This window comes from Paroedura picta, chromosome 15 (genome assembly GCF_049243985.1).
Source record: "Paroedura picta isolate Pp20150507F chromosome 15, Ppicta_v3.0, whole genome shotgun sequence".
In the NCBI taxonomy this organism is placed as follows: Eukaryota; Metazoa; Chordata; class Lepidosauria; order Squamata; family Gekkonidae; genus Paroedura; species Paroedura picta.
The window spans coordinates 7,236,402-7,250,159 of record NC_135383.1 but is presented as its reverse complement, the minus strand read 5'-3'; the positions used below and the strand labels follow the sequence as shown (position 1 = coordinate 7,250,159).

At 48.6% G+C, this 13,758-nt stretch overlaps 1 protein-coding gene across 10 annotated transcripts in view; it reads right to left on the bottom strand.

The window, feature by feature from the left end:
* Positions 1-7,621: 7,621 nt before the first annotated feature.
* Positions 7,622-13,758, bottom strand: part of KAZN (kazrin, periplakin interacting protein) — a 194,551-nt gene continuing 188,414 nt past the window's right edge. For all 10 annotated transcript variants that reach the window (XM_077311067.1, XM_077311068.1, XM_077311069.1 and 7 more), the window contains one exon: positions 7,622-13,340. In XM_077311067.1, the coding sequence (XP_077167182.1) occupies positions 13,173-13,340 (168 nt within the window). In that variant the 3' untranslated portion in view covers positions 7,622-13,172. The remainder of the gene's footprint in view (positions 13,341-13,758) is intronic.

Here is a 13,758-nt window from a genome sequence, read left to right as displayed (position 1 = left end):
ATTGAAGCAGAACAAGCGATGCTTGTGTTGAGCGTGCAAAATTTAGATCTGCCACTGTGTCATATGTGACATCTGCTGTGTAGAAAATAACAGGTCGTCAAAGGGTGGTTTGGATCCATCGGGACAGTGGTGCCTGCTAGAATGGCTTGGCCAAATTCCACGGGGATAGTTCCAATCTGAAAAAAATCCTCAGCTTTTTATTCTTCAGAGTAAAATCTGTGTGTGTGAGAGAAGAGTGCACATGGTAGCATCGCAGCTAAACAACTAGGCTTCATAAATACCAAACTCTTCCTCTTCCAGGTTGAGAAATATCTGGAGATTTTAGGGGTGGAAAGGGCAGTTGTGGAGAAGGATACAAGGTGTAATAGAAGAAGAGTTGGTTTTTATAACAAGCTTTTCACTGCATGAAGGAGTCTCAAATCGCCTCCCTTTCCTCGCCCCACCACAGACACCCTGCGAGGGAGGTGAGGCTGAGAGAGCTGTGACAGTACTGCTTGGTGAGAACAGCTCTATCAGGACTGTGACTAGGCCAAAGTCACCCGGCTGGCTGCACGTGGAGGAGCTGGGGATCAAACCCGGCTTGCCGATTAGAAGCCCCCCGCTGTTAACCACTACACCATAGAGGCGGCCCTCTGCTGGAGCCATTTCCCCAGGGGAACTGATCTTGCTCACGTGGAGATCAATTGTAAAAACAGAAGTTCTCCAAGAGCTCCCCTGGAGGAAAGGGCCGCTTGGGAGGGACGGCCTCTGTGGCAGCCCACCCCCAGCTGATCTCCCTCCACTCCTCAAACGCCACCCTCCCCAGATACCATCGCCATTCTCCAGGAACCTCCCAAACCAGCTTTGTCAACCCTACAGGCAAGGAGTGGGCATGTGCCCCAGGGCTACCAGGCCCTGCACATGAGCCCTTCCTGTTATTTTTCTTGTCTGGCTTTCCAGGCACAATGCCTCTCCTGTCAATTGGCCCCCGAGCTTGCATTGTCATGAGGGGGAAAAAAACAGATATCTCGAGTGCCACATAAGGTCTGGCTTTGTGTGTACATATGTAAACAAAAGCATAATATTTTCGCTCTGCGCCATCTGGGGAGGGCCATCTGCTCCGTTTGGATTCCCGGCTCGCTCTCCGCTGCCTTGTTTCCTCACAGGAGTGGGCATCTGTGGCCCTCGCGGAGAGTGCCCCGTAGATGCCAGCAAGAGCTGGTGACCGTGACAAAACCATGACATGGTCACCAGCTCTTCCTGGCATCTACGGGGCTCTCTCCGTGAGGACCACAGATGCCCACTCCCGTGAGTCTCTGAGTGACTGAATGGCAGGTGTCTAAGCGTGTGGGGAAGAACCTTGACCGAGCTCTCTCAGCCCCACCTCCCTCACAGGGTGTCTGTTTTGGGGAGAGGAAAGGGAAGGCGATTCTCGGCCGCTTTGAGACTCCTTCAGGCAGTGAAAAGTGGGGTATAAAAACCAACTCTTCTGAACCTCCATCCCCACCTTGGTAAAGGCCACAGGCTAGCAGCTGGCTTGCTCTGAATGGTGCATAGAATCATAGAGTTGGAAGGGACCTCCTGGGTCATCTAGTCCAACCCCCTGCACTGTGCAGGACACCCACAACCTGATCGCTCATCCACTGTCACCTGCCACCCCCTTGAACCTTCATGGAATCAGTCTCTCTGTCAGATGGCTATCCAGCCTCTGTTTAAAAATTTCCAAAGATGGAGAACCCGCCACCTCCTAAGGAAGCCTGTTTCACTGAGAAACTGCTCTAATTTTCTAGCCCCAAAACCTTCAGAGGTTAAAGGATTAATTCTGTTCCAACGATTGAATGCCACATTGCATTCATGAGCAAAAGAAAGATACAGGCTCTTAGGCTGGATAACGGGCGGGGGTGGGGGAGGAGTTCAGGAAAATGTCCGGCACATTCTCCAATGTCTAGGTATGATTCTACCCCTCTAGGCTTCCCTCCTTCGGCTCAACTGGCCGTTGGAAGGGACAGAGCTCTTTTTAGCGAGAAAAATGAAAAGGCTTTTCAGTCCCTTCCGTGCTCACTAGGTGTCAGGATTACTGCACTGCAGACTCCTCCGGAAGAGAAGAGCGGCCAGGAGCTGCTTGGGAAAGGGTGGGTCAGCCAGCCTTCCATGGATTAGACCAGGGGTAGTCAAACTGCGGCCCTCCAGAAGTCCATGGACTACGATTCCCAGGAGCCCCTGCCAGCGAATGCTGGCAGGGGCTCCTGGGAATTGTAGTCCATGGACATCTGGAGGGCCGCAGTTTGACTACCCCTGGATTAGACCTTCTCAAAAGGGAATATGCAAAGATAACAACAATCCCTTGGAAGCAGGCCCTGATCCTAGCTGCTCCTGGAGGGGACGTGCTGTCCAATCACAGCTGATGGACGGCGAACCTGTAGGGCTTTCTAGGCAGGAGGCACGTGGAAGGGGTCTGCCATTGCCTGCTTCTGTGCAGGTTCCCTTGGACATCCCTGGTGGTTTCCCACTCAAATGGTAAGCAAGGCCAGCCCTGCTTAACTCCCCAAATCTGATGAGACTTGGCTAGTAGCCGTGGGCCGTATCAAGAGAGGCATCGCATTGAAGGAGCAAGATGTCAGAGTCCCGCCGTCTCCCGAAGAGTCTCACACCCCTGCGTGCAGTTCTGGAGGCCTCGTGGACAAAATGGGGAGGGGGCAGAGGAGAGCGACGAGGGCGATTTGGGAAAGGCTGAGGGTTTGGGAATGTGCAGCCTGGAGGAGAGGAGGTTGATAGGGGACAGGATGGCTCTCGTGAAGTACCTGAAGGGTTGTCCCTTAGAGGAGGGCAAGGAGCAGTTCCTGGTGGCAGCAGAGGACAGGAGCCGTAGTAATGGGTGTGTAGAAAGTTACCAGCTAGATATCAGGAAAAATCTTCTCCCAGTTGCACGTTTAAGCCCATTTCCACCACAGAAGGGTGTGGATGATGCAGGCACCTGGGAGCATTGACAGTCAAAGATCTCCCAAGTGGGCAGGGGAAAGATGCACAGGCAGGTAGAAGGCACAAGGGCTGGGGGACAGGGAATAGGGCAAGGGGGGTCTTGGTGGTGGGCAGAGGAGGGAAGGAGGATCCCGTGAACTCTCTGCTTTGTCCTCTCCAAAACCTGGAACCATCCCTAGTTCCCCGACTTTGGGGGTGCAGCACCCTCTCCCCCCCTCTGCCTTGACTCAGGCGATGTGCTAATTAGCAAAGTATCCATCATCCCTCCGGCCTGCCAGTTTCCAAATCCTCCCATGACAGCCCTGTCACTTTCTCTTAATTGGTATAATTATCTTGATGGATGGGAGGGAAATTGTCTGGAGGACAAAGGGGATTCCCGGCCAGGGACCTGTCAACTTTTGCTTGGCACTCAGAATGTGCCCACTCTGCTTCTCCGATGCCCAGGCGTTGATCTTGTGCCGCTCTGTCCCACCGGTATTTGTCATGCCAAAAAGCACAGCTGGGACGCATCCCTTGCTCTTTTGAGCCGAACTTGCCTGCATAAAGGGAGAATTCCAAACTGAGCTTCCGACTGCAGATAATTCAGCCTCGGAATCAGCGGCTCTCTACTCCTACCTGCAGGTGCGTCAGGGTTGACTTCCCCAAAGCTTCTGAGCAAGGGCGTTGGAGGGACCTGGAGATTCTGGGGGTGGAGCCTGGAGGAGGCGGGGTTTAGGGAGGGGAGGGGCCTCAGAAGGTGCCCACCCTCCAAAGCTTCCATTTTCTTCAAGGGAACAGATCTCATCGATAGCATCGATTTCAGGCCCGGCACCAGAAAGCATCGCCTCTCCAGCCTGGCTTGAAATCTGGCTGGTCTATTTTGCTAGCTGTGAAGATGACTGTCCACATCAACCACACTGGAGACTGCGATGTCCCCCCCTGGGCTGGACTGTATGTCTGCATTTATCGCTTTTGAACAGGAGCAGCAATTTAGGGCTGTTATCAGGGTGAAAACAGGCAGGTGACCGTTTGGGAGCTGGGCAAGTGGTTCGGAAGCAAGGGCAAAAGGTCTCTCCCTCCTCGAGCAAACCCTGAACCAGAAATATTTTGCTGTCTCTCTAACACCTCCTCAACCCTCCCCCCCCCACACACAAAATCAACAAGCAACAGAAAAGAAGGGAAAACAAAAAACCCTTGTTTCCTATTTCTTCCAGAAATGCCTTTCAACAGAAAGCTAGCTGCTGGCGGAGCGTATTGGCCAGCGCCTGGGTTATCACGCACCTCCACTCTGTTTGTTCCTTCTTCTACCCATGTGTGGAAGCACCTCCTGTCTCACCTGTGTGAAGAGGGATACATGTACAATTTCCCCTAACTGCAAAGCAAAGGAGACCCTCTGGTTGTGAACAGGATCTTGAGTTCTTTGAGGTATGTTCTTCCCCTTCCTGGCTTACCTGTGTGGTGGCTTTGTCCTTCCGTTTGGGAAACAGGTGTTTGCATCCGACGGTGGCCCTCGTATTCGAAGCAGGGCTGACCGAAAGTGGAACAAACAATTGTTATCAGCTACTGACTCCACTTCGGCCTGTACTGTAAAATGATTAGTATTGTAGTCTTAAAATGATGATTGTTCACTCTGGGGTCTGCTCAGGCTTAAATCCCAGTCTTGTAATTAATTCCCCAAATACCATCAGCTCTTTCACCCGATGCCTTGCCAAGGTGGAGATGTCTAGGAATGCCTTACATCTGTATTTGCAGCAGGAAAAGGTCACTCTCCCAGGCGCTTGCTTTATTCACTGCTAATTTTTTTTTAAAGGTCAGTCAAAATACCTTTGCTTCCCAGAGTGAAGGCTTTCGCTCACACCTTGCACTGGAACAACAGAAAGCAGCCGGTGAATTTGCTAAGATCAGAGAGATGCAAACAGAATTTGGGTTGAGGTTTGGAGGTAGTATTTTTGGTGTGCCACAGGGGATGTTCATTTGAAACATGTGGATTCTTGAAAAGGCTTTATGAAATAAATACAGATCTGAAATGTGGTAGCTCAAGGGCTGTTCTACATTCTCATTTTCCTCACCTGTAAATTCCTGTTTGATTCCCCCTCCTGTATTTCATGTTTTGCTGCCTCTAGTGGTTGATTCGATATTGCACCGTTTTATGTCCAGCATAAAAACCTGCCATTTAAATTTGCAGGGAGATATGCCAGACGTAAGCTGGTGTAATATTGAATTGATCACTAGAGGAAGCTAAGCCTATGGGGAGCAGACACCCCCCCTCCCCATGTGACAGGAATTTCCAAGCAAGGAAAATGAAAATGTGGGCAGTATCCAACGTTTCCGCTCTGTGAATGGAGGAACCGTTAACCATTAATTTTTGGGAACTTAGATTTTTGTAGATTTGGGCCTTCTGCTATTCTTGGTAAACAGCAATGGATTTTTTAAAAAATGAAGCAACATGCTAATAAAATAGGAAACAGGAAAACCCTGAACTGCACTGTGGGTTTTGTGGATGATCGCTCCCAATAAGGAAGCCAACTGCCTGTAGAAAAAGTTCCCTGGCCCTTTCCTTGATGCAAAACAGGAATTATTTATAGACATTCCAAATTCTCACTGGGGCTGGGACAACTCCCATCTTGGTGTCGCTCTCCATGCGTTGCGAGTTTCAGAAAGCAGGAGGAAATCCCCCCCCCCCAAAAAACAGCTGCTTTCACACCTCCCATAACTCCCCCACCTAGCACCCACTGAGGTTATCAGGGGGTGACATTCTGCGTTTGGGGCAAAACTCTATGGTTTGAAGCCAAAACTCTATGGTTTGAACCATAGCATTTCCCCAAAAGCCAGAGCATTGCCCCCAACATCTATTCCAGGTCAAGAGACATTTTTCAGGGTTTGGGTACTGACCCAAACAGCACCGTGGTGCCTGGCAACCCTATTTACCAGGTGATATTATATTATTTACCATGCCACAAAAATCTTCAGATATCCATTTCCACCCGTCCCACTTCTTTTTAAAAGGCCAAGATATTTTTCTCCTGACCTGCTAGCATCCTGATTTCGAGGTCAACCTGGCCTGGGCCGAAAGGGGGGAAACACACTGTGGAAAAAGCAGAGAGCAAGTTGGTCTTGTCTTTGGCGGCAGAGAAAAATCAGTTCAGTTTGCTTGTGGGGAAGACATTCAGGCCCTCCTTGCTGGGTATTATAGCGTCCTTTTCCCCTCTAATTGGGAACAGAAATAATCTTACGGTTAGAGAAGTTCTAAATGCTCACCTCCGATCCGTGTGCAAATCTCTAAAGGAATAATAATAATAATTTTAAAAGTTGCACTTCTCCTGGAACTGCTGACCCAGCCTTACCGCAGCCTGATGGGAACCCTGGAAGCGGCAGTAAATTCTTCCTAACAAGCTTTTAAAAAATGCTGCCAGGCTAATGCTGGCAGTTCATCACCACTGACATGCCTCATTTTGCCTCTCGGATTGTCGTGTCACCCGCAATGCCACACAATTCTTTTATCTTGCTTGGGAATTGCAGAAGTGAGGCCATGTTTTCCTGAAAAATTTGTTTCCTAGGAAGCATGAAGCCGGGTTCATTGGCTTCTCTGACTCAGCAAGGTTCAGGTCTCTCAGTGTGGTGAAGTGGTTAAGAACGGCGACTTCTAATCTGGTGAGCTGGGTTTGATTCCCTGCTCCTCCACATGCAGCCAGCTGGGTGACCTTCGGCTCATCACAGCCCCGATAGTGCTGTTTTGACCGAGCTCTCTCAGCTTCTCCTCCCTCGCAGGGTGCCTGTTGCGGGGAGAGGAAGGGGAGGCAATTGTAAGCCGCTTTAAGACTCCTTTGGGCAGTGAAAAGCGGGGTATGAAAACCAACTCTTCTTCTTCTTCATTACAATCCAGCTTGGTGCATTGCACTGCCCATCCTGATCTGAATTGGGCCTTGCACATCTGGGAAGGTAATTCACCAGCACATATCTGGTTCAGCAAGGTAGCTTCATATATTCATGCTTTTGCACTGGCTCAGGAGTTCATTATTCAGGCCTCTGCCCGATCGTTTTCACCATCTTCGTTTGTCGTGTGATAAAAATGCAGGTTAGACACCTCCCGAATCAAGACTCAAACTCTTCCCTAGCCCTAACGCTTGCTCTAAACCTAACTAGTCTCCAACCCAAACCATCCCTACCCTTGCGCTGACCCGAACATTTTCCCCAATATGAATCCTTCCATAATGTACTCTACAGTAAGCCTATCCAACCAACCCTCCCCCAAATCCTAATCTTTCATTCATTCTTGGTGTCAACCATCCACAAGCTCTGAGACTGGAGGTCGGTTAATTTAATGAGAAAATTTCATGTTACCCTTAAGTGTGTAAAATGATTACAGAAGAAAATACAACATTTTTACATGTAAAATAATGTAAAAAAAAGAGAGGAAATTATCTATCCCCATGGTCTGTCCTAGACCTAGTCTGCACACAATAGATAATGCACTTTCAATGCACTTTCGAAGTAGATTTTCCTGTTCCGCACAGGAAAATCCAGCTGCCAAAGCACATTGAAAGTGCATTATCCTGTGTGTGCAGAATGGGCCCTAGCCGTGACTCAAACACTTCTTTAGCCCTAACGCTTCTCAGTTCTTGAACTTTCTTGCTTCAGGCTCAGTGACCACCCCCCCGCCCCCCCACAAACTCCATAAAACAAGTTACTTTAAAATAAGCTTTATTTAGTTTTTGTTTTTAATATTTTCATATTTGCATCCATGCCTTCAAGGAATTGTTCTTCCCCACACACGTGGGGGAAAAAAAAAAGGTTAAATCTAAGTTACCAATAAGCTATTTTTTTTTAATCGTAGTTCTCTTTTAAATAAATCACCTTCTTAGTTTTGTTTTTAAAATAATTATTTCCTAATTTACCAAACGACGACAACCAAAAAATAAAAATAAGAGAGCTGTAACAAAAAGGAAATGTCTAAATAGATCCAGGAGTTTGCCGTTTGGAATCTGATTTTAATCAAAAGCAAAACAAACAAAACAAAAAAAGAGGAGGGGGAGGAGAGGAAAGGAAAGGATGGAACGTGAAAATGCCCCTTCCAATAAGACTGGTCCCCTGATCAAAACAGAACAGACATTAATACCCTTGGATGCTGTTCAATTGTTCCCCAAAGAGGTATCAATTCTGCCAACGTTCTGCAGCGCCAAGGTGCCCCACGCCCGCGCAAAGGATGGGAACCTGCACCCATGGACTCAAGCTGCACTACGTCTTCCCTTTTTAGCGATGCAGTTTGAAGACAAGATTTCCCTTTTCCAAAGAGGCTGCGTGGAGCAGAGTTTTTAAAATAAGCAACAAACCAACAACCCCAATCCAGTGCGGTAAAATGAATCATTTTCATCATTACAAATGTCAGACACCATTTGTTAAATGCACAGAGCGCTGTCTGTTTGTTGCAAAGGGTGAGTCACAGAGACGAACGAGAGAGAAAAAAAGTGTGTGTGTGTGTGTGTGTGTGGGGGGGGGGGTTGGTTTGAAAGCCCCTGGCCTGCCACAGCCTCATTGGAAAGCTGTGCTCCGAAGACCAAAGCCAAAAATGTCTCCCTCTGTCTGCAGATTTGGGAAAAATACAATCTGAATTAGCAATCGGATCAAAAGCGATAGCCTAGGCTTGCCAAGATGTCCCAAGGAAGCACCCAATGTCCCGTGAAGGCTCTTGAAAGTGTTCCTGCTGGTTTCAGGAAGGACCTTCCACATTTGAAGAGGAGAAGATCGCCTTGGCGTTCACATCCATCAAACATCCGTGTCAAAGAGAACTGAGGCAAGGAACCAGCCTCAGGAATTCCGGCGGAACGGAATGAGCAAGAAAAGATTCCTCAGCATCAAACATGTAGCTGTCGGCCAAGATCAAGTTAATCCATGCTATGGTGTTCCATTGGGTGTGAAAGTTGGGCCAAGAAGAAAGCTGACAGGAAGAAAGTTGATTCTTTTGAAATGTGGTGGCTGGAGGAGAACTTTATGGATACTGTGTGGACTGCAAAGATGTCAAAGAAGGGGGTTCTCGATCTGATGAAGCCTGACCTCCCCTTAAAAGATAAGGTGACAATTGTACCTGGGCTGTGTTATGAGAAGATGAGAGTTAAGACAAGGATACTAGAGAAGGTAGCCAGAAAAGAGGAAGACCCAACAAAAAATTGGGGAAGGCAGCCGGAAAAGAGGAAGACCCAACAGGAGATTGGGGTTGACCCAACCGAGGAAGCCACGGCCCTCCGTGTGAAAGACCTGAGCCGGGATGTTAATGATTTGACGCTTGGGAGGGAATTAATTCCTAGGGTCACCGTAAATCGGAAATGGCTCGCTAGCACCTCTTTCTCTCTGTCTCTCTCTCTCTCACACACACATACACAAACCTGTAAGTGTGTTGACCCTCTCCAAACGATTTGAAAGCTGAATTCTTAAAAGAAAGCACTGTTGTACCCCTGCAAGTTTCTCGGGAGGCGAGGGGTGCCATAGATTCACAGCCACGGGGATGAGACTCTTTGCTTGTCTGGCATCACGTTTGAGATTCTAAGCAAGCCTTGCGGGATAGAGAGCAGACTGGTTTGCTTTGTACATTTGTTGGTGCAGCTCTAGGGTTCAATTCCTGAATTTTCTCATGGTCTTTTCCAGAGCCACGAGGACTCAGAAAAGGCTTTCTCAGCCAGGGTTTTGTGAAATCCTGGAGTTTCTTAATGGTTCTGGAGGGGTTTTCTGAATGGGCGGGAGGCATGAGCTTAAAGGCGGCAGCCAAAAGGTTCCTGGCTATTGGCTCCCAGCCTGGGGCTGACGGAAGCCAGTTGGGTGAATTGGAACCAGCCCTGGATGAGCTCGTTTCCTTTGTTGTGTTGATTTGAATGGTTTAAATGGTTGGAATGACTGGATGCTGCCTTGAGGAGGAAACTGGCCTACATAGGCCGGAATAATCATGCAACAAGAATAACAATTGTCCAGGGCCAAGTTAGAGTCTAGATGGTAAGGGAACCCAAAAAAGGGCACCCACTGTTGGCAGAGAAGTTGGTTGACTTTTGTGGATATGAAATAGCAGAAAGTTTCGGGGTCACTGCTTATATCTGTAAGGAAATAGCTTCATGTTCTTCTTGAGACACTGGGCTCTTTTTCTGTCCATTTTCATTGCTTGTTGCGTCAGGGTTCCCCCCCCCCTTTTCTGCACATGTTTGGCTCCCTCCAGCGGATATATCTACATGGATACATCACTGCATCTCCAGTGTATCTTTATGCTGGAGATACTGTGATGTAATATTGAAGCAACCACCAGAGGGAGTAGAATGCAGGAGAAGAAGGAAAAAGAAGACGAAAAGAAGCTGGGTTTTTTTTTTTTACCCCACTGCCTCAAGGAGTCTCAAAGCGGCTTACAATCGCCCTTCCCTTCCTCTCCCCATGACAGGCACCCTGTGGGGTAGGTGGGGTGGAGCGAGCTCTGACAGGACTGCTCTGTGAGAACAGCACTATCAAGGCTGTGATGAGCCCAAGCTCACCCAGCTGGCCCCATCTGGAGAAGCGAGGAATCAAACCCAGCTCGCCAGATGAGAAATAGCTGCTCTTAACCACTATACCAAGCTGGCTCTGAAGCAACAGGGGCACACAAGTTACTAAAATAGGGAGATTGCTTTCTCTCTCACCTTTGCTCATTTCAGACCCGAAGGACTGTTTGGAACATTCTGTGGCTGAAAAATAAAGCTTTAAATACATTTCTTGACTTGAAAAGGCTTTTGCAATGTCACAGGGACCACTGTATTCTTGCACATGGAATGGCTGCACCTGACGTTTGCTCCAGGTGATGGAATGGGACAGAAGAAAAAGGAGTTCCGGGGCAGCTCAAGGCCAAAAAGTAGGGAATGTTGAAGGTAGGGAATGCCAAAAGGTAGGGAACCGTTTACAATGGGAACACCTCTGCTGTCTTCTAAGCAGCAGGGGCTGACCTGGATCGGCCAGAAGGTGGTTTTCTCTAGGCAGGTCTAGGCAAAAACAACTTTCAGCTACCGAGTCGCCATTTGGGATTCAAAAGTACCTTGAAGAGTCTGGAGGGGGGGGGGAAGCAAGCAGGACGAGGCAAGGAGGAGGGAATCAGGGGGAAAAGAATTATTTGTTCTCTTGGCATTTAATCCGTCATCCTTCACAGCTCCGCAAATTCAACTCCCAGACAGCAGAGAAGTAGAAACAATCCCCCCCATCCAAACCACCCCCACCCGACGTGGAAAAATATAAATTCCAATATTTAATGTAATAATTTAGTTAGAATACATCTTCTGTATTGTGCAAATAAATTAAAAAAAAACAAAACAAGGAGAGGAGGACAGAGGGTTAAAACGATTATTCCGGATGAGGAAGCGTAACAGAAAGGGGAAAAAAAACAACCTAAACAAACCGGAGAGAGGGCGGAGGGGAGAACACACGCACCTGCACGGCTTCTGTTTATTTGGAATCTGGCCCGGGAAAGGGGCAGCCCAGTGAGATGTTTTGGAATGGAAAGCAGGGACGCTTCTCAGGTGGAGGTTTTCTTGCACCGAATAAAAGGAGATTCAGTCTAGGAAAACGGTCACCCACGGACCACAGTGTGAATCTGAATTTTGCCACTTGGGTCAGAACACCTGTCGGGGCAACAAGGCTATTCCCATGAGGGGGAAGCGTCTGTGATGGAAATGCCCCCAGGGTTGGTTAGAGAGGATATCTTTTGGAGACAAATCTCACTGCAGTGTAAATCACTATCCATTCTTACAGTGCAGTCCTAGGGAGAAATTTGAAATTGGGCGGACATCAGATGAAGCCATTGGGTTAGTCTTTCGCTTCATGGGGGTGCATTTTTAGGAATAGACTAGAGTACGGGTGGCCAAACTGTGGCTCTCTAGATGTCAGTGGACTACAATTCCCATGAGCCCCTGCTAACAGCAGGGGCTCATGGGAATTGTAGTCCATGGACATCTAGAGAGCCACAGTTTGGCCACCCCTGGACTAGAGGGACCTGTCCGTCTCACAGTGAGATTTCTCTCAAGATAACGCAAGCCAGGGACAGCCAATTTCTACTCATAGGGAGCCCCCTCCCCTCCCCTCCCCTCCCCAGTCTCCAGAGAGAGGCACTCAGGCCAGGAATGCATCTTGCCATGCAACGGCGCCCCCTGATGGATAATGACAATTATCATTTGTTTAGCGACTTCAGTGTTCAAAGCAACTTCACATACATTATCACAGTAATCGTTACAACGGCACTGTAAGGTAGGCCACTAGTACGACTCCCCCATATTGGGGACTTAAGGGGCTTGCTCTAAGGGCACGTCTTGTTTGTGTGGCAGAGGTGAGATCCGAACCGGCAGCCTCCCGTCATCGAAGCATGTTCTCTTCGCCTTTACGCTACGTCAGCCAGGGGCAACACCGATAAAGAGCACATGCAAACTGGTGTCGCCAGGCCTCTGCGTAGAAAAAAACTAAAGGGAACATTAAAGATATGAATTTTCTTCCGCGATGTCAACACACTTTCCCTTTGCCCCCTTCCCTAGGAATGATATTACGGCAATTTTCTTTGCCAACACCTTGATTCATATTCAAATTGCCTGAAGATGGATGCTTTCTCCACGGACTTCGAGTTGCAATCCCCGGTCCAAACTCATCCTAAGACGCTGCCCGTCCTGGTAAAGTGGGTGTGCCCCGTGAACACGATGTGGAGTTCCCTCTCCCGGCAGCCATCTTTGCAAACGGACGCCTTTCAGGCGGCCCCGTCGGGAGTGGGCGCTGGAGAAACAGCGTGTGGGACAAGAGACGTTTTTACAAGCACACAGTGCACAAAATTTCGGGGTGTTTTTTTTTGTTTTGTTTTTGTCGTCATCAGTTATTTACAAATACACAGCAGTCCTTCAAGTTTTCAAGTTTTGTAAAAAGGAGGAGAAAAATACACACAAAAAAGGTGGGGGAAAGGGGAAAAAAAAAAAAAAAACAACCGGGAAAACCAGGAGGGGAACGTCTCTCCCCGCCTCTGAACAGAATTTAGGGAAGGCTACACCAACACGACTGGCATCGCTCCAGAGACAACGGTAAATGGGGTTCACACACGGGATCGCTGGGGGGGGGGTTATGTACAGCGGTTACAGAAGAGGCAACGCAGAAGAGGCGACGGGCTCGCAATCCGCTGGGTTCGGCTCGCGGCGTTTGCTTGCGCACAGAGACACTCCCACACACGCACACGCACCAGAAGCGGGAGAGGTTGGGGCACGTGGTCACCAGTCCGCATCCTCTTCTATGTAGTAATCGGGGGCAGTCCCCTCGAAAAGGCCGGGGTCGAGGGATTTCCGCTGCTTCCCTCTGGCAAATACCCGAGAGATGGATCCGAATCCCATTTTCTCTTTCTTCTTTTTCCGTTTTTGGTCTTCGAGGTCCTCTAGAGACTGAGGGGGAAAAGGTTTTCAGCCTTGTCAGGAGCGAGCGAACGAGCAAGAAATAGGGCTTTGCGTTCTGAAGTAATGAGGAAGGGGGTGAAGAACTGGGAAGGCAGGGATTCGGAATCTCCCCAGCAGCGCCGACATAGGATTATTCTAACCCTGCTCGGTGCAAATATTGCCCTTTTATTGGGCTGAGGTTTTTAATACGCTCCCTCCCCACCCTCTCTTGGGTATTCCTAGAACCGGAACTGTGGGATATAAAATTTCCCCTAGAAATAGACGGGCAGGTAGGACACAATTAACAGATTCCCAGTTTTTATGTCGCTAGACATTTTTGTAGGATTGCCCTGTCAATAATGCTTTGCGGTCTTTTTATGGGAATCAAAACATACTGTTTCCATGGAATAACATACTCGCAAATTCC